General features: G+C 33.4%; 1 protein-coding gene across 1 annotated transcript in view; it reads left to right on the forward strand.

Moving 5' to 3' along the window:
- Nucleotides 1–26,182, forward strand: part of FSIP2 (fibrous sheath interacting protein 2) — a 95,626-nt gene that overhangs the window by 53,628 nt on the left and 15,816 nt on the right. The window contains 3 exon segments of the mRNA XM_066252747.1: nt 354–9,820; nt 15,020–15,424; nt 21,857–21,954. Of these exon segments, the coding sequence (XP_066108844.1) occupies nt 354–9,820; nt 15,020–15,424; nt 21,857–21,954 (9,970 nt within the window).

Below are 26,182 nucleotides of genomic sequence, written 5' to 3' on the forward strand. Positions count from 1 at the left end.
TTGTCTCTGCCTCCCCTCCTGCCAATTAATAAATACAAAATAAAAATAAAATCATTTTCACCCCAAGAATTTACAACTTCTTATAGCCCTTAACCATCTAAGCAAGATAGGTACCAGTACTTGACATAGAGATTAGAAATCTTCAGGGTTATTCTCTCAACTTTCTGACTAAAATGAAAATATCACAAGGTAGAAAATAAGTATTAGAAGAAAACCCAATTTCTTTCTTGACTAGATTTTTGTTTTTCTTTAGGGTGGTGTTCCAAAAGTGAAATTCGTATGTAAAAAATGTCAATATATTGAACTTTCCATATTTCTTTGAATGCATGCTAAAAAATATCTTCTTTTTTAAGCATCCAGTGAGAAGACATCTATTGTTTCTATGCTGTCAGAGAAGAAATATGAATCAAAACAACCTCTAAGAAGTATATACGATGATTCTTCACTTTATCAATTTTGTGACCATCTCACAGAGTCTGTCATTTGCCATTTAATTTCAAGCATTTCTGATAGCACCAAAGATGATAGAGAAAGGGAGAAAGCATGGGAAAACCAAAATTCAGGATATAACAAGATTATTTCAGTTGACTCTCAAGTGTTTAGAAACAGGTCAATTTCTATTGGAGAACTTGCTTTCAGTATTTCTGAAACCATCATTAAAATTCTTTTTAATAGTAACATTCTAGAAGCTGATATTGCACAGCAAATGTTTTCCTTAAAAACCAGGTACATTTATTGCCCGGGTGTAGCTGCTACTGACTTTGATAATCTCTTTCAGGATCTCTTAATAGGAGTGATTCACATACTGTCAAAAGAGATAGGAATGACTCATCACTTTGAAAGCAATGGAAGAAATCAATCATTTTTTATGATCAGAAGCAACAGTGTGCCCATTTGCAACAAAACAAATGTCATGAAAAGACAGATAGGTTGCAGAGATTGGAAATTATCTACTGACCAAAATGATCAACTCACTCAAAAAGATAAATTAAATTATCTGGCATATAAGTTAGACAGTCTAGTTAGCAATCTAAAAACTCACGAATCCAAAGAAGTAGTCAATAAAGTATTTAATATTGTCTTAGATTTATTTTTACCAGATGAACACCAGGGTGAGGCTATGGATTCTGATCAAAATGCAATAAATATTTTCCCATCCTCAAATAATCAACAAAATAACAGCATACTTGGAAATAACCTAGGACTCACTCCAAAATCATTTTTTCTTCTCAATGTTGTGTGTGAAAAACTTATTAGAACACTTTTGGAAAAATTCACAAACAATGTCTTTCTTGGTAATGTCCATCTTTCTGATGAAACATTAGCAGAAGAATGTCAACTTTTAAGAATACTTCAAAGTATAGATGAAGAATTTGATTTCTGTAAGGGAGCGATTGATTTTGAACAAGTTCAAGGAGAATATATGTCAGACCTTTTGGAAAATCTGGCAGAAATGGATCAAGATTTATTTTCATCAGACTATATGCTTACTATTATTTCCCACAGCTTGGTTAAATCAGTGATGTACAAACTATGTCACAGTATGCAACTCTCCCAAAGTTCACCTACTGTGAACAATCATTTAAAATATAGAACAAGAGAAATACAGTCTGGTTTTATAAAAGGAAAAAGGCCAGAATTAGCAGAATTAGGACAAGATAAAAGTTCTTTAGGATTTATGAGTTATAATGATAATGCTTTGATAGAATCCCTGAATAATCCCAGTATGGTTAGCTTCAAAATACAAGCACCATTTGGCAAGAAGTTTTTAGAAAATCCTTCTGTGTTACGTCTTAATTGACAGGGAACAAAGGATATGGATACAATAGCCCTCCATAAGAAGCTATATCTCGGAGATTTGAATGCAGGAATTTATTCTGCCACATTTTTGGAGGAAATAATTTCAGACCTGTTTTTTAATCTCTCAACTTCACTGTGTAACACAAATGAAAATGTTACAGAGACCCATCTTAATAAAATGAATACATTATTTGTCAACAATGTAGTGAATGAGTTTAATAACGCTCATGTCACTGTTCTACGGAATGCTGAAGAAAGGCTGTGTTTTCTACCAGTCCATAAAAGAACTGTTAGTAAGATTGTTGACTCAGTTTATTATGATGTTTTACAGAAATATAAATTGAAAGTGACCTGTGGTGGTAATCAGGTACATGACAAAACCCCAATAGAAGAACAAATAACTAATGGCATATTGTTAGAGATTTTAGACTACCAGCTACCATCTTGCTTCAGGGAAAACCTCTTACCTATTTCATGTTACCCTCTCAAAGCTGAAATTATACTGCAAAAACTACAAAATAACCTGAGAGAATTTACTTCCAAATTAAAGTCTTCAACAGGCTATAGCACTAAGCTGTCATGCTCATTTTTAGAAGATATCATCAAAAGACTTTTATCTCAACTCACTGCTCAACCTAGTAATGTTTCCACTTTGGGAAAAAAATATTTTATGAGTTCAGATTTTAATGAAATGTCTAACTGTATAATAAATAAGGTTATATCAGCCATTTCAAAACATAATATTTGGTTCACTATATATAATAATCAACACCTATGTACAGGAAAAAACCTCCAGAAGATGGTGGACTCTGTTTATAGTAATATCATACAAACATCTGACTCACTTGTTTCAATACAGAAAAGCATAATCAGCCAAAGCCCAATTATGGTTGACCAAATAGCCAGTTTTATTATTCAAGAGATTATTGAGAATCATCTTCAACCATTTCTGTGTGAAAAAGGTTTGTCTCGTCCACATACTCCATTGGATGCAATATCAAACATGGTTACACAGGTGCTCAGTGATGTCACAGAGTCATATAGACCCAAGATGCCATCCCCTTTAGGTAATGACCCAGATATGTTCACAGGGGAAATTGTTGCCAGACTTTTATCAAAGATTTTTAGTCCAACGCATAACACTGAAATTGAGCTAAGAGACATGACACAAAAAATAGTAAAGTCAATAAATAACCATTTTGACAAGGCTAAAATTCACTTTCTGTGTGATGATAAAGAGCAGTCTTACCACTCTGTAGATACAGACATTGTTGATGAACTCGTCTCCTCTGTGTATAGAAATGTTTTAAAACAGCACGGGCTAGACCCTGAGATTAATAAAGAGTCTGAAGACAGTGAAATTTTTGTGGAAAATATTACCAAATTAACTGTAGCAGCTATTTCTGATTACCTTCTTCATCCACTCTTTTCAGGGGATTTGTTGTCATCTTGTTCTATTTCCACAGCTGAGAATATTGTTCAAAACATTATGAGTAACATCAGCAAATCTACCAAGCCAAGTCAGAGTTTATCTCCATATAACACCTTGCTGCCATACACATTTTTAGAAGACATGATCGGAGTACTATTATCTAGAATCTTTCCTTCTGCATCTAACAGTGCTCCAAACACAGAAACTCTAAAAAGCAGACCAGGAGTGAATTTCAATGAAATTGCCTCAAATTTAATCAGTGATATTAGAAAGAAAATTTCTCAACATGAAATTCAGTTTTCAAATGATGAAGAAGAAACCAAGTTTGTTTATTCAGAAGATGATGTTCAACATCTTGTTGACTCAGTATTCAAAAATATTTCACAAAACTCTGAGTCACAAGAATCAGTTGAGCAAAATATCACAAGTAGCAATGATGTTCTTATTGATAGAATAGCAGGTTATATCATTAAATATATCTGTCAACATCATCTTCAGCCATTTGTGGATGGAAAGTCATTGCCTTCATCATCATACACATATCCTGACAATGAAAGAAAGCATTTATTTTATGCCAGTGTTTATTCTTCAACTTTCTTGGAAGATGTGGTCTCTGGAGTTTTAAGCAAAATATTCCACAGGGTGTTAGGCATTGTACAAACAAAATCAATAAGAGAATCAGAAGATGAACTTTTTGATAAAGCTGAAAAACTCATACATTTGATAGCAGAAGAATTCTCAAAAGCCCAAATTAGCATTATAGAGAATGCTGAAGAACAATTATGCTTACCTCTAGTGGAAAGAGATACAGTCAAAAACATTATAGACATGGTGTTCAGCAAAGTTTTGCAAGAATATGAAATGGAAACAATGCCCAATAATAATTTTCTATATGATACAAAGACACTGGCTACAAGAATAACTAAAATCATTCTGGCTGAAACTTTTGATTTTCAAATTCATCCGAATTTTATAGGAAAGCTTCCTTTTAAGTCACACTCCCAACTAAATGTTAATGTTTTGATAAAGAGAGTTCGATGTGACATTACTAAAAAAATGTTTCAAAGACAGGCATCAACAATATATACTACTATGTTATCACATGCTCATTTGGAAAAAATCATCACTCAGCTTATATCTCAGATGAGTCCATTGGCCTCCAGTATTGAATGCACAGATACTTCTCAACCAGACTTAAGTAATACTGTCATAAAACTGATGAATGAAATTATGTCAATAATTTCAAAACATGCAATATGTATTATTAAACATGGCAATGAAAAACAAAATATGATTTCAGAAAAAGATATCCAGTCAATGGTTGATTCCATTTATGCTGATCTTTTACATTCAAATCTATACCAGTCTCTTTCAAAAGATAAAAAAGATATAAGTAACATGCCTGTTTCAAAAATAGCAAGTTTTATAATAAAAGCAATATTTAACCATCATATTCAGTCATTTTTATCTGGAGATAAAACTTTCCTTTCAGCTGCAATTGATCAAAATTATGAACAGAAAGCAGCAGATCCTAAACAAAGAGGGTTGTCATTCATTGTAAACTCAACTGTCTTTTTAGAGGAAGTAATTTCTGAGCTTTTGTGTAAACTCCTTTACGCATTTTCACATAACATCTTGGCTACTGAAAACCCAGATACAGTAAAAGTCAAAATTGCTGGCATTGTTACAACATTAGCAAAATCTATTGTTCAGGAGTTCACGACATCGGAGATTTTAGTTGCAGATTATTTTGATGGTGATGTGTGTTCTTCAGAAAGATACAAAGAAATGATTCAAAAAACAGTCAACCTAATTTATGAAAAAATATTAAATGAATATCAATCTCTGATTCAAGTATATAAGGCTATACAAAGTGACACTACTTGTTTTGGAAGGAAAATATATCATTTATTATTGGAAGAAATTTATGACTATCAGGTCCAATCATTAGTTTCAGGAGAACTATTGTCTTCTTCCTATTCTTCCCCTCAAGCTGATAATATCATCAGAAAGGTGTTAAATGTCCTCATGAAGGATAGTCACACTTTCCCATCATGTATTACTGTGCTGCATCGCTCTCTTTTAGAAGATATAATTTACAAGCTCCTAGTGCATATCTTTCCTTTAACTGACACTGAAAGTGAACTAAAAGAGGAAGATACTTCACCAGATTCTGAGTCTGTGGATGCAGCCTCAAAACTGACTGATAAAATCATTGAAGAAATTTCTGAACATGAAATCCGTCTTGCCACAGCAGAAGAAAATGCAGGAAGTACTCAATTAGAAGTGATAGAGAATTTGATTGACTCTATATGTAATAATATATTGAAAAAATCTGAATTTCAAGCTGAAGTGAAAAAAGATGCAGACAAGAAAGGAGGCTCATTCCTCGGTAAAATAGCTGGTTTCATTATGAAGGAAATCATGGATCATCATCTGCAGCCATTTTTACATGGTGAAGAATCTTCTTCCAGTGATCATGACAGTGTGTCTGTACTTCCTAAACCCAGCAAGGAAAAGACACAGACTTCTGTATATTCAGCTACATTTCTGGAAGATGTAATTGTTGACCTTGTTCACAAATTTTATTCTCTTCCAAGTATTAATAAAGAGTCTAAGAAAAAAGAAATGCCAGAGACAGACATTGTAGGCTTGGCTATAAAATTTGCAAACTCTCTGATAGGAGAGTTTAGAAAAAGTGAAATTAAAGTTCTACCAAGTGCTGAAGAAATGTCTGCTTTTCCACCAATCGATAAGGAGACAGTTGATAAGATATCTGATTTTGTGTATGACCAGTTCATAGGGAAGTACGAATCTATTGAAATTCAGAAGGGTGGTAAAAACAACCTTGTAATAGAAACGATTGCTGCCCTAGCACAAAAGGCAATCTCTGCTTTCAAGATTCAACCACTTTTTTCAGGAGACTGGTCTTCTACCTTCTTTTCATTTCTTAATCTAGATAATATCGCCCAAAGGGTTCAACATCTACCACAGAAAGCCTCTGCACAGAAGAACAGATGCTTAAAAGAAAACCAGCTTAATTTTTCAGAACAATCATATAGGCACACGTCAACCTCAAACCAGAAAAATATGTTGAACATTTTGGAAACAGATAGAGGTGAAATGAGTAGAAATAAAAGTGTTCAAACTGAGGAGTCGTCAATTAAAAAAGACGATATCCGAGATCTGAAAGCTACCTCTATACTTACAACTATGAAATACAACATGGCTAACCTGTTATCAGGGTCAGCAGTAGGTGTGGCAAAGAAAAAGAAAAAGAATGAAAATAGAATGACAATTTTAATTAAAAAATATTCTGAGAATGTATCAAAAGTTAAATCTCTAACTACTAGTGTGAAAAGTAAAGATACTCAGATCCCAGAAAAGAGGGTAACACGTAAAAATAATGAAACTGAGAAGAAATACAAATCAGCTTCAAAAGAAAAAGAGAGGCAATGGAATGAGGTATCCACACAAATTCCAGCAACTACTGATGATACAGAGGGTAAGGAGGAAATACGTGGACCAGATTTTGAAACAGACAATGAAAAGAGGATTGACAAATCAAGAGAAAATTTACTTGAAGAAAAAAACAAGTCCGTCCAGTTATCTTTGACACCCAAGACAAGAAATACAGGAACCACAACAGAGAAAGCATTAACTCAAATGTCAAACACTGAGGAGAGAAAAGCCATCCTACCTCTAACAGATGTAAATGAGAAACAATGCTCAGATTATGAATATGTTCAAAATATCACTGAAAATATCTATGAAGATGTTTTTCATTCAGGTTATTCACAAGAATCAGCAAATTACTCAAATCTCCAAATCCCCACAAGTGATACATCTCATGTAATAGAAGAGGTTAACAATGATTTTGCACAATCTGTTTCAATAAAGAATTTATTCCCATCAGTTGACAAAACTCTCCCTGCCAAAGAGCAAGAAGAAGAAAAAGAAAAAGAGAGCAAGAGTGGGAGCAAGAAAAAACAAGAGAGAGAAGATGAGAAAGTGAAAGATACAATTACAAATGAACCTATTAAATCAGATAGTCCTCAGTACTCACCAAAAAGTAAACCTGGCATTATTCCTGCTAAATTTTTAGAAGATGTTATCATCGAAATGGTTAACAAACTGATCTTTTCTACCTCACCAGAAACACAAACAAATGATAGATGTCAAAATGTAAGTGATAATCAGAGTCAAGCTGAACTGCATGACACAGCTCTGAAGCTTGTTGATTTCCTCTTAAAGGAGTTTTCAGAGGCTCAAATTAAGGTGTTTAGGCCAAATAAAGTAAATCAGTGTTTTCCACCTGTAGATAAAGTGTCATCAGTCCTCAATCATAAAGAATCAACTACAGAAGAAGCATCATCTAACATTAAGAAAATAACTGTGGATAAAATGCCACATAATCTTAAAGTGACTAAGAACACCCCTCTAAATAAGATAAGTCTTTTAGATAGAATGCCGGCAATCAATAGGACATTGGTTAACAAAGTTGTTCACTCCTCTGTATGCAATATTTTGAAGGAATATAGATCTCAAGAGTCCATTTGTAAGAATATAAAGAGTAATGGGGAAATTTTAGCAAGAAGACTGACTAGTACAGTGATAAATGAAATTTTTCAACATAAACTCAATTTGACATTTTGTGATGAGGTCCCAGCTTCAGCATGTTTGTCTCTGGAATCAAAGGATGTCATTAAAAAGGTCCAAAAGGTGGTTCAGACAGCCAGCAAAGAATGTCAGACATCATCACCATATATCATCATGCTGCCTCATAAATTTTTAGAGAATGTGATTTCTGCTCTTTTATCTAAAATTTTCTCAATAGTATCCAAAACCAAAGCAGAAATATCAGAGGGCAGTTGGCTCACAGAACTGGATTTCCTTCAAATGAAGTTATTAAGTACAGTCACAACAGAGATCTCTAAAGATAAAGATATAATTATTCACTATGTGGAATCCTTACATCCCAACGATGATGAAATTATTCAATTAGTGGTTCATTCTATTTATAACAACCTCTTGTCACAGTTTGGATCAAAAGAGGTTATACAAAGTTGTGTAGCCAGTGGATGCAGAATCCTTTCAGAAACCATAGTTGATTTAGTTCTACGAGAAGTGGCTGGTAATCAGTTGCAGATCTATTTCTCTGGAGAGCTAACTCCACATCAGTGTGTAGAAGTTGACAGTATGGTTGAAAATATTCTTAAATATGTTATCCAGACTACTGATGCCCCCCAGCCTCAACTATCCAATGTTCATGTATTATTACCTTATAACATCTTAGAAGAAGCTGCTGTAAAATTTTTATCAAAGCTTTTATCCATGTTTCCAAATGTGGATAAGGAAAAAAACAAATCTATAGAAACTGAAATGCAAAACATAACTTCAAAAATATTAAATTCAATACAAGAATTTATCTCAAAAAATAAAATTAAACTTATACCATCAGCCAAGGGATTGCCTGCTGTATCTTTAGCTGACAATGAAACTATTGAAAAGGTAGTTAATTCTGTTTATACCAGAGTTTTAAATCATTCTGGATCACATACTTCTGTATTCAAAGATTTAATGGGAAAGAGCAATGTCCTTTCTGATATAATAGGTTTTTTAATGGTGAAGGAAATTTCCAATTCTGTATTTCAACTTCAAGTAGAGGAAGAAGTATCAAATTCAGAATTAGTTCTGGAAGCTGTCAAAATTATGGAAAAAGTGGTAAAAATTGTTGATGAATTTAAGTCAAGGGAAAAGTCTTCATCCAAAAAAGTTTCTATGTTAGATGCCACGTTTTTAGAGGAAGCATTGGCCTTGTTCTTGGCTAAAATAGTAAGGCTGCCAACTGCCTCAAGCAAAGATGCAAAAAACTTATCAAAGCCTGAGTTGAATAAAATTGCATCTCAACTGACAAAATCTGTGACAGCTGAAATTTCCACAAGTAATATTAATCTTGTTGCTGCTGATCCTGAAGAACAGATTTTAAATCCAGAAAGTGTAGAAATGATTTCTCAGGTAATTGACTCTGTGTATAGTAATGTGCTACAACAATCTGGAACGCATAAAGATCTTTACTATGACATAAAAGGTACAAACAAAGTCTTCCCTAAAAAAGTGGCTAGTTTAATCATTAATGGAATTTCAAACTTTCCGTTAGATACAAATGGCTCAAAGAATTCAAATGTTGATCTCTTTGGAGATCTAGATGTTAACAGAATTGTTCAAAAGGCAGAAGAACATGTTTTCAGTATGATCCCTGACAAAGAGAAAGAAGAGTCACATCAAGATCCAGTTGGAGAGGAAACGCCAATTAAAATAGTTCCCCATATTGGGAGTAAACCAATCACAATAGATCCAAGCATTATTTCAGAACACTTAGCGGTAATTTCTATAAAAACTCAACCTCTTGAGCAACTTCAGATGGAGTGTTTAAAAAACACTGGACATAGCATAGCGGAAGTGAGAAGAGCTTCAATAGATGGGAGAAGTTACTCCTTATCAGACTCATCTGGTGTGGGAGAACTAAAGAGAGAAAGACGTACCTCATTGAATAGAACGGGACGACTGGATATTAAACCCTTAGAGGTAAGTGCAGAAGCAACCATGGAAAAACAGGTGAACAGTGAGATATGGTGGTTCTTTGATTCCATTCTGTAAATAGGTATTTCGGGATTGTTTGTTGTTGATGTTATTGTTATTGTTATTGTTGTTGTTGCTGCCCAGCCCAATAGGAGAATTGGTTGTCCTGCTTCATCCATCTAGTCATATGATTCACTTGGACTTGCGATATCTGTGACTTACTCTAAAGATCTCAGGCTAGTGTTCCTAAGACAATCAAATTAAAATGGCTTACAAAAATTAGAATGGGAATACAGAGACATACCCTAACAGTAAAATCAGATTGACTAAAATTGTTATCATCATTGAAGATTCAAAAGAAACATAATCTTAGATAGTTTCTATAGTACATATTGTGAATATTTAAGGGTGTTTAAAAGGGCTAGTTAGAATATCAAGATATATCTATGATATTTCAAAATCTATCTAAAATAGTTTTCATTTTCAAACTTATGTCTCCACAGCAGTATTCTTTTTACTTTTAGCAACATGTATCAACAGACTTCAAACTCTTAGCTTATATGTGTTTCTTATTATTTCACTTTAATTATAGTAACCTTTCTCAGTATCTTGTATACTCCAAAGTACCCCGTTCTTTCCTTTTCTAGCCTTGTTCTAGATCCAGCAGCCTTAAAATGCTGCCATTTTTATCAACTTATTTCCTCCTACTAGACACCTAGCTCTGCCCTGCAGCTCCATATTCAGGCCCCAAATATGTTAAACTAATTGGGTCTTTAAAATGCCAAAATAATGTCCTGTTACAAGGAAACTTTAACCCTCAGGACAAAGGAATTGTCTGTACTATGGACTATGATGTTATATTGATCCACTACACATTTTTATTTATTTAATTTTTTATTTGTTTAGACAATTAAATTTAACAGGGTGACATTGGTCAACCAGAGTACATAGATTTAGAGAAAACATCTCCACATCATTTGACAGTCAATTGTGCTGTATACCCATCACCCAAAGTCAAATCATCCTTTGTCATTCTATGTTTTGTTTCTCTTTAAGTCCCTCCCTTTTCCCTACCCCTTCCTCTCCTCCTTTCCACTCCCCCTTGTAACCCCTGCACTTTTATCTATGTCCATGAGTCAATTCTGTGTCCCACCTATGTATGGAATCATACAGTTCTTGGCTTTTTCTGGTTTACTTATTTCACTCAATATAATGTTATCAAGAGTCATCCATGTTGTCGTAAATGATATTATGTCATCATTTCTTATGGCTGAGCAGTATTCCATTGTATATATATACCACTTCTTCTTTATCCAATCCTCTATTGAAGGGCATATTGGCTGTTTCCATGTCTTGACCACCATGAACAATGTTGCAATAAACATGGGGGTGTATGTGTCTTTGTGTACCCATATTTTCAAGATTCGGGGGTATATACCCAGTAGAGAGATTGTTGGGTCATATGGTAGTTCTATTCTTAATTTTTTGAGAAACCACCACCATACTTTCTTCCACAATGTTTGTTCTAATTTACATTTCCACCAACAGTGAATAAGGGTTCCTTTTTCTCCACAGCTTCTCCATTACTTGTTATTACCTGTCTTGTTGATAATAGCAGGTGTGAGGTGGTATCTTGTAGTTTTGATTTGCATTTCTCTAATAACTAGTGAATATAAGCATTTTTTCATATATCTGTTGGCCATTTGTATTTCTTCAACAGAGAAGTGTCTGTTCATGTCCTCTTCCCATTTTTTTTATCGGATTGTTTGCTTGTTTGCTGCTGAGTTTTGTGAGTTCTTTATATATTTTGGATATTAGCCCCTTATCTGAGCTGTTTGAAAATATCATCTCCCATTGAGTTGGCTATTTGTTTTGTTGACAGTTTCTTTTGTGTGCAGAAGTTTTCTAGTTTGATGTAGTCCCATTCATTTATCTTTGCCTTTCCCTTGATTTTGGGGTCAAATTCATAAAATATTCTCTACTGCCAAGGTTTATGAGTCTAGGACCTATGTTTTCTTCTATGTAATCTATTGTTTCAGATCTTATATTTAGGTCTTCAATCTATTTTGAATTCATTTCTGTGGAAGAAGACAAACGGTAGTCAAGTTTTATTATTTTGTATGTGGCTTTCAACCATTTATTGAAGAGGCTTTCTTTTCTTCATTGTGTGTTTTTGGCTCCTTTGTCAAAGATTATTTGCCCATATATATATGGTTTTATTACTGGGCTCTCTATTCTGTTCCATTGGTATGTGTGTCTATTTTTCTGCCAGTACCATGCTATTTTAATTACCATGGCTTTGTAGTATAGTTTGAAGTCAGGTATTGTAATGCCTCCAGCTTCATTTTTTTCCCTTAGGATTACTTTGGTTATTCAAGGTTTTTTATGGTTCCATATAAATCTGATGATATTCTGTTCCAAATCTTTAAAAAACAACATTGGAAGTTTGATGGGAATTGTACTAAATTTGTATGTTGCTTTCAGTAATAATGCCATTTTAACTATATTTGTTTTTCCTATCCATGAACAAGGAATATTTTTCCATTTTATTTAGTCTTTTTAAATTTCCTTTAATAATACTTTGTAGTTTTCAGTATATAGGTCCTTTACTCTTTGTTATGTTTATTACTATTTTATTTTTTGGTTTGCAACTGTAAAAGGGATTATTTCTTTTAGTTATTTTTCCGAAGTTTCATTGTTGGCATATAAGAAAGCAATAAACTTCTGTATATTAATTTTGTATCCAGCAACTTTACTGTATTGGTTTACTGTTTCTAATAGCCTTTCTGTGGAGTCTGGGGTTTTCTAAATACAGGATCATATCATCTGCAAAAAGTGAAACCTTTACTCCTTTTTTCCCAATATGAATGCCTTTTATTTCTTTCTCTTGTCTGATTGCTCTGGCTAGAACTTCCAGCACTATGTTGAATAGGAGTGGAGAGAGTGGACAGCCTTGTCTTGTTCCTGGTTTTAGAGGAAAAGTTTTCAGTTTCTTACCATTTAGTATGATGTTAGCTGATGGTTTGTCATAAATGGCCTTTATTATGGTGAGGTATTTTCCTTCTATACCCATTTTCTTGAGTGTTTTGAACATAAAAGGATGTTCTAGTTTATTGAATGCCTTTTCTGCATCTATTGATAGGATTATATGGTTTTTGTTCATTGTTTTGTTGATATGGTGTATTACATTAATCATTTTACATATGTTGAACCATCCTTGTTTTTATGGGATGAATCCTACTTGATCATGATGAATTATTTTTTTAATATGTTATTGTATACATTTTCATTTTTATCAAAGCCTCTTGCCTTAATAGTGTTTACTCACATGAAGACTAAGTTTGTTTAGATATATAATTTTTTGGCCTGGAAAGTGAAAATAATTTTATAGAATTTATGCTCTTTTTTCCTGGAGCATAAACTTCAAGCATGAATTTTCTCCAGCACTGCCCTGCAGCCCACTGAACTAAGTCTCAGGGCTGATAAATATGTTAAAGACTGTTTTATGTTTCTATACCCAACTAGTGAGATTATCATGCACTGTAACACTAATTTCATCTCTTTTCTCCTAAACTTTTTGGACCAGGTGAAATCCTTTTCATCTCAAAAAGTTCCTATTCCAAATGGGTTCTCATCATTGCATTAGCATATTACTTGGTAGTCTTCATTTATATAGAAGTAGTCTCTGGGGAATAAAATTTGTGTGAACAGATTGTAGAGTAAAATTACTTAAAATCAATTGTTAATTATCTGTATAATTTTGTCAAAAATCTTACTTAGTTACTAGCTGTCTTTGCTTAAGTCTTTTATAGACAGCAGAAAACAGGAAGAGAATATTTAAATCAAGCATTTACCCCTGTCCTTGTAAGGAGAGGAAAAACCATCTTAAAAGTAAAGAAAAACAGCCTGACCAGGTGGTGGTGCAGTGGATAAAGTGTCGGACTGGGATGTGGAGGATCCAGGTTCGATACCCTGAGGTCGCCAGCTTGAGCGCGGGCTCATCTGGTTTGAGCAAAAGCTCACCAGCTTGGACCCAAGGTCATTGGCTTGAGCAAGGGGTTACTTGGTCTGCTGTAGCCCCACAGTCAAGGCACATATGAGAAAGCAATCAATGAACAACTAAGGCGTCACAATGAAAAATTGATGATTGATGCTTCTCATCTCTCTCCATTCCTGTCTGTCCCTTTCTATCCCTCTCTCAGACTCTCTCTCTCTGTGTCTGTTAAAAAAAAAAAGTAAAGAAAAACAAATGAAGAAGCTGACAGAGCAAACTGTTAAAACACATTGTTTATACTAATTTGGGAACCAACACTATTTATTTCTGCATAGAGGAAGTGAAAAGCCAAAAAAAAAGTAACCCTAAAACAGTAAATTAGAGAACCCAGATACTTGTAGGCTCTCAGGGTTTTAATTTTTGATTTGAGGTACCATAAATTCTCAGCACACTAGGCGTATACGTTATTAAAACCATATTTGTTAACAAATTTCAAAGCCATATAGAACTTGCCATTTTGTTGGTAATCACTTGCCAATCACTGAAGACTAAAAAAGTAGGACAATTGTATCATTATACTTGTATTTGAACTGTCTTTAGGCATTGAAAAGAAAAGTGAGATCTGATTAAGGTGGTGAGAAAAAATGAAGATTAATGTTTTTAAAAGTCTTTTGAAAAATATGTTCAAAGGATCAGGGATGAAAAATATGGATAAAAGAGTCAAAAACATTCACAGTTTTAGTTATTAATCTTTTAAAAATCAAGATTTAGATAACTAGATTTTTATTGAAAACAATAGCTTTCTTTTATTATTCCTTATCTAAAATTTTATAAACATATATTATCACACCTACTTCTGTCACAAAATTTTAAAAGTAAATAAAACAAAAAGTAAGTTATAATGTCACAAAATATAAAGATTAAGAACAAAAGGACCTGCATTAGGCCTTCTGTACTGTGAAGTAAATTACGGTAGATAAATATGATCTCTGAATGTAAAAGAAATAATAGACACCAAATATTTCTTATAATTTTTATTTGTTTTTTCGTCTAAAAATACTGCTAACATACAATTGAGTGGCATGTGAAGATAATATATATTAACTGAAATTGAAACTAGAAATCATATTAACATAGTTATATTACAATAGAACCATAACAGAAGGGATTGAGGCATTTGTTTTTAATAGTCACTGTAACTTCAATTTTAGGCTGTTTGCAGAAATTCATTTCAGAATATAAGAAAGCCTGATATCAGCAAAGTGGAGCTTTTAAAAGATGTTCAGAGCAAAAACGATCTCCTCATCCGATTAGTAGCTCATGATATTGAAGATGGTTTAGAAGGTAACATAGAGGAGGAGGAGGAACTAATATCTGACAAATATGAAGTTGTTCTAAGAGAAGCTGTAAAAGAAGAATCCTTAGAAGAACAACTTGAAGATCAAGTGAAAGAAGCCACAAAGACAAATATTGGAAGCACTGAAGCAATATCACATCATATAACAGAATCTAAGGAGAGAGAAGTTAAAAGACCTTTTGCTGAGCTTTACATGACTACCTCCTCAACAACCATGGCTGTAACAGATTCTGTTGGGGAGAAAAAGCCCCATCTAAAGGTGAGTGAGAAACATGACTTTCAGGGATTAGATATCTATGGAAAGAGTAGAAATCTGCAGAAATTCTACCCAAAAATGTACTTTAATTAGGCAAAAAAAAAACAAAAAAAAAAACCTAAACTGATTCCATTCTTTTCCTAGGCCTGGTAATATTTACAGGATAAGAGAAGTAATTAACTAATTAAGCCATAAAATTCAGTTGAGGGAAAGTAGATAATGAAAAGAGACCTAGATTAGTGAGAAGCCCAAGCAGAACAGAAAATACAAATTATGTAAAAGATATGAAAGCTAATTTTTATATCTATTACTTAATAGATTCCTGCCCTTTTTTAATTTAATTAGCAAATACACATTGAAAATTCTGTGTAGAGAAGGCTTATGCAGGTGGGATGTGACCAGAAGGTGTGCCAAGGTAGGAGGAAGTAGAAAGATCCACACAAATTCATATTGTCTAGGTTTCCACTGAAAATTATTTGAAAAAAAAAGACTAAAAATTTCACTAATCTGGGAAAGAAAACAGACATCCAGAGATTTTCAACTAAGATGAATTCAAAGAAAGCCATATTAAGACACATTAGTAAAAATAAATAAAGTAAGGATAGAGAATCTTAAAAACAGTAAGAGAAAAAACAACTTACTATATACAAGTAAATCCCATAAGGATACTAGATTTTTTTTAGCAGAAACTTTGCAGACTAGAAAGGAGTGTCAAGACGTATTCCAATTTCTGAGAAGAAAAAATTTCCAACCAAAAATTTTCTACCCTGTAAGGTTTTCATTCATAATTGAAGGAGCAATTATGAGATTTTCATATAAGCAGAAGTTAAAGTTTATTATTAGTAAACCATCCTTACAAAAAATGTTAAAAGAACTTTTCTAAACTAAAAATAAAGTACACTGATTAATAATAAGAAAATATATGAAAGTAAATATCTCACTGGAAGAGATAAGTATATATTAAAAGTAGTATATCAATCACCTAAAAAGCAAGAATGAAGGTTAAAAAAACAAAATAGGTAAAATTAACTAAAATTATAATAATCAGTTAAGGGAAGCATAAATTTAAAAAATGCAAAATATGTCTCCAAATAAATAAAACAAGGAATAAGTAAAAATATAAATTTTTGGACTGTGTTTAAATTTAATTTGCTAAAAACTTAAACTAGACTGTTACCTATATATGTTTAATGGAACCTCACAGTAACCATAAAGAAGAAACATACAGTAAACACAAATAACAAAATGGCAATAAATACATACTTATTGATAACTACTTTAAAGGAAAATGGCCCAAATGACTAAATCTATCAATAAAAAAATAGAGTGGTTGAATGGATTAAAAAAACACAAGATTTCCTTATAAGAGATTAACTATAGAAGTAAGTACACACACAAACTGAATGTAAAAGGATGGAAAAAATATTCTATGCAAATAAAAACAAAAAGCTGTATAGTTATAATCTTATCAGACAAAGTAGACATTAAAACAAAGACTGTAATAAAAGACAAAGGCACTACATAATTCTAAAGGGGACAACCAAACAAGAGATTACAACATTTATAAATATATAAGCATTCAATATAGGTATACTAAAATATGGACCCAACAGTAGAAATTGACAGCAGTACAATAATAGTAGGGGACTTTAACACCCCACTTAGATCAATGAATAGGTCATTGAGACAGAAAGTCAATAAGGGAACATCAAGTTTTAATAGCACCAAATGAATTATACAAGTTGGGACAAACATAGGTTTATAGTGGTTGATATGAAAAATAATATAATAATTAATAATGAAGTTTATTCTTATATTAATAGTTTTCATTATTATATTATTTTTCATATTAACTAATGTAAACCCACTTTGCCTCACCCTGTTTTTATATACACAGAGATCATTCAATTCAAAAGAAGCAAAATATACATTCATCTCAAGTTCATTTGAACATTCTCCAGGATAGATAACAAGTTAGGCCACAAAACAAGCCTCAATAAATTTAAGAAAACTAAAAGCATATCAAGCATATTTTCTAATAACAATGGTATGAAACTAGAAATCAATTACAAGGAAAATAAATGGAAAAACCACAAATACATAGCTGTTACACTACATTCTATTGAACAACCAGTGAGTCATCAAAAAAAGAAAAAAGAAAATAAAAAATACCTTGAAACAAATGAATGCAGAAATACAATATACTAAAATTTATCAGATTCATCAAAATGTAGTACTAATAGGGAAGTTCAAACAATACTACCTCAAGAAACAAGAAAAATCTCAAAAAACCTAACTTTTCACCTACATTAACATAGAAAGAAAAGAAGCAAAAAAAAAACAAAACCCCAAAACAAAAACCAGAGCCTAAAATTAGTAGAAGGATAGAAATAGTATCAGAGAAGAAATAAATGAAATAGTCTAGAGAGGCAATAGAAAAAAATCCAATGAAACTAAGTTTGTTCTTTGAAAAGATAAAATTGACAAATCTTTAGCTAGACTAACAAAGAAAAAAGAGGGCTCAAATAAAATCAGAAGTGAAAGGGAAGTTATAAGTGATACCACAGAAATACAAAGGACCACAAAGGACTACTACAAACAATTATATATCAACAAATTGAAAAACCAAAAAGACAAAGATAAATTACTAGAAAATGCAATCTTCTAAGACTGAGTCATGGGGAAAAAATTGGAATAGATGATTTATTAGTAAAAATATTGGATCACTGTAAAGCCAGGAGCCACGGCCAGGGCCACCATCAGAGCAGCCCAGCCCATGCAGGTTCGCATTGGATTCGGACAGTCGGTAAAGAAACAACGGAGCCAAAAACTGATGGGCCATAGTCTTTAATTCTAGCTTGCACTCAGCGGGCAAGCAAAAAACACACACTGGGCTCCAAAACCCATTCACATTCAGTGCTCACAAAGCTACCGATTTATCCGAGTTTCCTAGAATCAAAGGTTTCTAGCTCACCAGCCTCATTCTCCTCAGTTCCCCATCTCCTTCCTTATTCCAGATACAAACTCTACACAAACTGGCATCTCACTCAGCACTCCGCCATCTTGGCTGCTTCCCCTGGCCTACTCCACGTGGCCTCCTTCTGCTCTCTGCTCTGCTCTCTCCTCTAATCATCCCAGGAACCAAGAGCGCAAGCTCCCACTCCGTCCCCATTTTATAGTGTAGAAATCCAAACCCTTAATCCAATATACAAAATAGGGAAGTCTCTAATACAAAGTCACTTTCTGAGGCATGATTGGATTGTACCACCCCACATCAAAAAGGGTAGGAAAGGCTTAATCCCAAAACAAAGCCCCAGGCTACAAGGATTCTGCCTGCCTTTAGCCCACCCCAACACACATTAATATCACCTGGGCAATGGCCTCCTCGTGTTATCTTTAACAAAGTGAGCATAATACATTTTATCTGCCCAACAATCACTAATCAAAACCTCCCAACCAATAAAAGTCCTGGACCAGAGAGCTTCACGGAAGAATGCTTCCAAACATTCAAAGAATATTTAATACTTAATCCTTCTCAAAATCTCTCTCAAATTGAAGACAAAGGAATACTTCTTAAACACATTTTACAAGGTCAGCCTCACCCATGTACCAAACCAGAAAATATACCACACACAGGTCAATATCCTTGATGAATACAGATATAAATATCTGAACAAAGTATCAGCAAACTGAATTCAACAATACAATGAAAGAATTATACACCACAGTAGGACTTATTTCAGGGACACAAGAAAGGTTCAGCATCTACAAATCAATGTGATATACCACATTAACATAACAAAAGAGAATGTAAAGCTATTATGATCATGTAAATAGATGCAGAAAAAGCATGTGGTAAAAATTAAACATTCATTTATAATTTTTTTAAAAACTCTAAATGAAATGGTTATACAGGAAATATAAAAAAGGTCATATATGACAAATCCATAGCAAACTTCACACTCAACAGTGTAGAGCTAAAAGTTTTTCCTCCAAGGTCAGGAATAAGACAGGGATGCCCACAGTTGCCACATTTATTCAACATAATGTTGGGGTCTTAGTCACATCAACTAAACAATAAAAATAAAGGGCATCCAAATCAAAAAGGAGGATATAAAACTCTCACTATTTGTAATTGACATATTATATATAGAAAATCTTAAAGACTCCACCAAAAATTGTTAGAATACATGAATTCAGTAAAGTTGTACTATAAAAAATCAATACAGAAATCTATGAAATTTCTATTAACTAATAACTATCAGAGAAATGAAGAAAATAATCCCATGTGGATAGCATCCAAAAGTATAAAATACATAGGAATAAATTTAACCAAGGAGATGAAAGACCTATTCATGGAAAACCATATGATACTGTTGAAAAAAATTGAAATCACAAAAAAATAGAAAAATATTCCATACCCATGGATTGGAAGAATTCATATTGTTAAAACATCAAAAGCAATCTACAGATTCAATGCAATTCTTATCAAAATTCCAATGGCATATCTAATGAAATAGAACAAATTATTTTAAAATTTGTATGAAAACAAAAAATATCTCAAATAGCCAAATCAAACTTAAGGAAAAACAAAGTGGGAGGTATTATGCTCCCTGATTTTAAAATATTCGACAAAGCTATAGTAAGTGAAAGAGTATGGTATTGGCACAAAAACAGACACACAGACCAATGGAACACAGTTGAGAGCCCAGAAATAAACATGTACATATGTGGGCTATTTATGACAAAGGAGGCAAGAGTATGTAATAGAGAAAAGAGTCTCTTCAATAAATAGTGTTGGTAATACTGGGCAGCCAAATGCAAGAGAATGAAACCAAACCACTAACTTACACCATACACAAAATTAATACAAATGGGTTAAAGACTGGAACATAAGACCTGAAGCAATAAAATTCCCAGAAGAAAACATAGGCAGCAAGCTCCTCGGCCTTGACATTTTTTTGGATCTGCCTACAAATGCAAGGAAAACAAAATAAAAATAAAAGCAAAAATAGACAAAAGTAACTGAATCAAAATAAAAAGCTCTGAACAGTAAAAGAAACCATCTGAAGTATATGGAAACAAATTAAAAAATATATATGCACTCCAATATTTATGCAGCATTATTTACAATAGCCAATATATAGAAGCAACCTAAGTGTCCCCTAATGAATAAATGGACAAAGAAGCTGTGGTTACATATACAATAAAATATTACTCAGCCTTAAAATAATGAAATCTTGACATTTTTGACAAAATGGGTGGACTTTAAGGATGTAATGCTAAATGAATTAAGCCAGAAAGAGAAAGACAAATGTCATATGATTTCACTCACATGTGAAAATTTTAAAAAATGAACAAAAGCAAACAAAGAAAACCCCTCACAGATGTAGAGAACAGATTGGTGGTGACCATAGGGTAAGAGGGTAGGAAAAATGGTGACAGAAGGGAAGGAGGTCAACTGTATGGTAGTGGAAAGTAACTAGATTTGGGGGGTTGATCACTTTTTATACAAATGTTAAATTATAATGTTGTATACCTGAAACTTATACAAGAATATTTTTTTAAACATTTTAATATAACATTAACAAAAGTCAAAATATATCATATGAATAATAATCCCAGTAATAGTAGCCTTTTTTGTTGCAAGAGAGAGAGACAGACAGGAAAGAAAAGAGATGAGAAGCATCAACTTGTAGTTGTGGCACTCTAGTTGTTCATTAATTGCTTCTCATATTTGCCTTGACCAGGGATATGGGGGTGGGGTTCCAGCCAAGCCAGTGACCATGGACTCAAGCCAGCAACCTTTGGTCTCAAGCTAGGGGGCTCAAGATAGGGGGTCATGTCTATGATCCCAAGCTCAAGCCGGCGACCCTACGCTCAAGCTGGTGATCTCGTGCTCAAGATGAATGACCCCATACTAAAGCCAGTGAACCTGGGTCCTCAGCATTCCAGGTCAACAGTCTATCCACTGTGCTGTCACCTGGTCAGGCAATATATAATTGCCATTTTTGGGATTCTAACAAACATCAAAATAAAAGTATTCTGATAAAAGTTATGACCATGAAATTACACATCACTTTTGGCAAATAAATCAGAGCACTGGTTATGATGACTGACCTGACAAGCTTCTGAGTTGGCCAGGGTTATAGCCATTCATTTTATTTTTGAACTTAGTAAGATATGATTAAAAATACTAATAAAGTACAGAAATGGAAAACTATATTCTTCAAAATTATGCTAGTTTAGTCTTTAAAATCTATTCAAACTCCAATATTATAAAATATATCATCTTCACTGAGCCAATTCCAAAAATTATATTGGAAAGGGACATTTTAATTAAATTATAGGGTTCATCTACCTTTTGATAATTTATAAAACATTTTCTCATGTTGTAGATTAAAGTGCAGTAATACTTGGTTTCCACTTTTTCAGAAAGAAGAAAGTAATATTACTGAATCAGAACAATTCTTAATACACAGAATTATGAGCTCATCTTCATACAACCTAGAAGATCTGATTTCATCTGCCAGGTACATGAAATTAAAGCAATACAAAGTAAAAATCTGAGATGAAAATAATGCTTATAGGAAGAATGGTTCCCTATTAAAACTGGCTGAGCAAGAATTCAGCCTTAGACTTCCCTCATTCCTTATTATTCCTTCCCATAGCTCCCCACTGTGGATCCTTCCAAAGGCTTTCCCTTTCTTCTTGAATCCCCATTTTTATTCTCCTGGACTCTACAACCTTTCTAGTCTAGCAATGTATTGGACCAAGAATTTGCTAGTGTGTTTGTATTTCTTTTCTTTTCTTTTCTTTTCTTTTCTTTTCTTTTCTTTTCTTTTCTTTTCTTTTCTTTTCTTTTCTTTTCTTTCTTTCTTTCTTTCTTTCTTTCTCTTTCTCTTTCTTTCTTTCTTTCTTTCTTTCTTTCTTTCTTTCTTTCTATTTTTATAATGGGAGGTCATAATTGTATTTGTACCACTTACCCAAAGGCTTTCTGCTCAAATCTCTTGAGTAACCACATGTTCTAGTTGTATAAATACCTGTAAGAAGAATCCAAAGGGGGAAAAAGCCATGTGAATAAGAACATTCAGAGAAAAGTCAATCAAGTATGGAGTTTGATGTGGGACTGTAAGAATGCACAACATTTATATGAGAACACAATCCAAGTTAGAATAGCCATAGGAGCTGAGTCTGTACTGTGTGGCATTTAGAGAGGTCAGAGTGCAAAGTACATTGTAGACCTGATATCTAATTAATAACTATATCTAGAATAGTTAAAACTTATCTAAAGTTGTTCTTAAGTTTATAAGGATATTCATAAGCAGAAGAGATATCATTTGCTATTGTGGGAAAAGCAATGGGTATAAGGCGAAAAATATACCTTGTTACATATTCTTTTCTTAATGGGGTGACATCAATAAATCAGGATACATATATTCAAAGATAACAAGTCCAGGTTATCTTGTCGTTCAATTATGTTGCATACCCACCACCCAAAGTCAGATTGTCCTCTGTCACCTTCTATCTTGTTTTCTTTGTGCCCCTCCCCACCCCCTATCCCTCTCCCATTCCCCCCTCCCCCCCCCCCGTAACCACCACACTCTTATCAATGTCTCTTAGTTTCACTATTATGTCCCACCTACGTATGGAATAATACAGTTCCTGTTTTTTTCTGATTTACTTATTTCGCTTCGTATCATGTTATCAAGATCCCACCATTTTGCTGTAAATGTTCCGATGTCATCATTTCTTATGGCTGAGTAGTATTCCATAGTGTATATGTGCCACATCTTCTTTATCCAGTCATCTATTGATGGGCTTTTTGGTTGTTTCCATGTCCTGGCCACTGTGAACAATGCTGCAATAAACATGGGGCTGCATGTGTCTTTACGTATCAATGTTTCTGAGTTTTGGGGATATATACCCAGTAGAGGGATTGCTGGGTCATAAGGTAGTTCTATTTTCAGTTTTTTGAGGAAACACCATACTTTCTTCCATAATGGTTGTACTACTTTACATTCCCACCAACAGTGTATGAGGGTTCCTTTTTCTCCACAGCCTCTCCAACATTTGCTATTACCTGACTTGCTAATAACAGCTAATCGAACAGGTGTGAGGTGGTATCTCATTGCCGTTTTGATTTGCATTTCTCTAATAGCTAAAGAAGATGAGCATCTTTTCATATATCTGTTGGCCATTTGTATTTCTTCCTGGGAGAAGTGTCTATTCATATCCTCTTCCCATTTTTTTATTGGATTGTTTGTTTGTTTGTTGTTGAGTTTTATGAGTTCTTTGTATATTTTGGATATTAGGCCCTTATCTGAGCTGTTGTTTGAAAAAATCATTTCCCATTTAGTTGGCTTTCTGTTTATTTTGTTATCAGTTTCTCTTGCTGAGCAAAAACTTCTTAGTCTGATGTAGTCCCATTCATTAATTTTTGCCTTCACTTCTCTTGCCATTGGAGTCAAATTCATAAAATGCTCTTTAAAACCCAGGTCCATGAGTTGAGTACCTATGTCTTCTTCTATGTACTTAATTGTTTCAGGTCTTATGTTTAGATCTTTGATCCATTTTGAGTTAATTTTAGTACAGGGGGAAAGACTGTAGTCCAGTTTCATTCTTTGAGTGGTTACCTTTGAGTAATGAAAAGGGTCCCTACCCTGTTCATTGTAGCAAACTATTTTGTGAGTACTTTTGCACTCCATCGTCCTTTGCTACTGTTAATCTCCATCTTCTCCCCCTCTTTCTTTTTGTTGTTGTCACAGTTTAAATTTGGTTTTATTGTGTTCTTCTTGGAGCTTTTACTTGTGGCTCTTTTTTTTTTTTTTTTGTTCTTTGTATCTGATTGGAGAACCCCCTTTAGTAATTCCTGGAGTGTGGGATTTCTGATAAATTCCCTCATCTTTTCTGTATCTGTGAATGTTTTTATTTCTCCTTCATATTTGAAGGATAGCTTTGATGGGTATAGTATTCATGGCTGAAAGTTCCTCTCTTTCAAGACTTTAAATATTGGGGTCCACTCTCTTCTAGCTTGTAGAGTTTCTGCTGAGAAATCTGATGATAATCTAATGGGCCTTCCTTTATATGTTGTACTCTTCTTTTCCCTGGCTGCCTTGAGAATTTTTTCTTTGCTGTTGGTTTGTGTCAATTTCATTATGATATGCCTTGGAGTAGGTTTGTTGGGGTTAAGAAAACTTAGAGTTCTGTTTGCTTCTTGAACTTGAGGCTTTAGTTCTTTCCACAGGCTTGGGAAGTTCTCATCTATTATTTGTTTGAGTATGTTCTCCATTCCATTTTCTCTCTCTTCTCCCTCTGATATACCTATTATTCTTATGTTATTCTTTTTGATGGAGTCAGATAATTCTTGTAGGGCTATCTCATTTTTTTTAATTTTTGAGTCTCTTTCTTCTTCTCTCTGTTGTGCCTCAAGTTGCTTGTCTTCTATTTCACTAATCCTCTCTTCTATCTGACCTGTTCTATTAGCTAAGCTTGTTACTTCATTTTTCAGCTCGTGAATTGAGTTTTTCATCTCTGTTTGATTTGTTTTTATAGTTTCAATTTCCTTGGACATATATTCTTTGTGTTCATTGAGTTGTTTTCTGAGCTCCCTAAATTGCCTTTCTGTGTTTTCTTGTATATCTCTGAGTATTTTTAGGATTTCTATCTTGAATTCTCTGTCATTTAGCTCCAAGGTTTCCAATATATTAAATTTTTTCTCCATAGATTTTTCCTCATCTATCTGTGTTACCTCTCTTTCTTTTGTATCCATGATATTTGATTTTCTCTTCCTTAATGGCATCTGAGGGTGGTTTTGTTGATAGTATTAATGAGATTTAATAAAGAATAAAAAGTTAAAAAAATAATAAAAAAAATAAAATATCAAAAAGAGTTGTTTTTTTAAAAAAAATTAATAATGAAATAAAGAAAAATACAATAAAATAAAAATTTTTTAAAAAAAAGGAAATTATTCCCCCCCTCCTTTTTTCCTCTCCTCTCCTCTCCCCTCTTTCTTGAGAAAATCTTGTGGTGGACTGTGAATTATAAAAAACAATGCCTGTGATGGAGGGCCTGAATTGGGGAAAAATAATAAAGGGGCAAAAAAAAAAAAAAAAAAGAAAAAAAGAAAAAAAAAGAGCATATGTACCCACAAAAAGCAAATAAGGAAAAAATTTGGGTCAAGAATAAAATGATTTGCTTTTAGGTGTTGGTTGACTAAGAGTTATGATGAGAGGAATAAGAGGAAAATGGAAAAATGGGGGGACAAATTAAAATATTACTATTGTATTTAGTGGAACAAGAATTAGATAATATGGAGAGCCAGGGATGGGAGCACTGCTAGTGAGTTAAAAAGGTGAAGTAAAAACCCCCCAAAATGCCACAAACATAAGTTTGAGTCCCAGATAAGATAATTTGTTTGTTATTGAGGTTTGAATGAGAGGAGATGTAAAGGAGAGAGGAAGAAACTAATATAGAGGGAGAAAAGAAAGAGAGAGAGAGAAAAAAAGAGGGAACCACTAAAAGAAGAAAAAAGAAAGGAGAGAGAGAGAGAGAGTTAAGGGTTTTAGAGTGCAACCCTCATAGAGAGAAAGGAAGAGAAGAGAAAAGATAATGGGAGATGTAACACTTATGGGTAGTGTAATTCAAGGAGAGGAGAGAGTAAGACCGGTAGAGAGTTAATCGGCCAAATTGGAGGAGGAAAAAAAGTATCAAGAATCAAGATAAGAGAAACAAATGAACAAATATAATAAAATGGGATAG

This window comes from Saccopteryx bilineata, chromosome 1, assembly GCF_036850765.1.
Source record: "Saccopteryx bilineata isolate mSacBil1 chromosome 1, mSacBil1_pri_phased_curated, whole genome shotgun sequence".
NCBI classification, from domain to species: Eukaryota; Metazoa; Chordata; class Mammalia; order Chiroptera; family Emballonuridae; genus Saccopteryx; species Saccopteryx bilineata.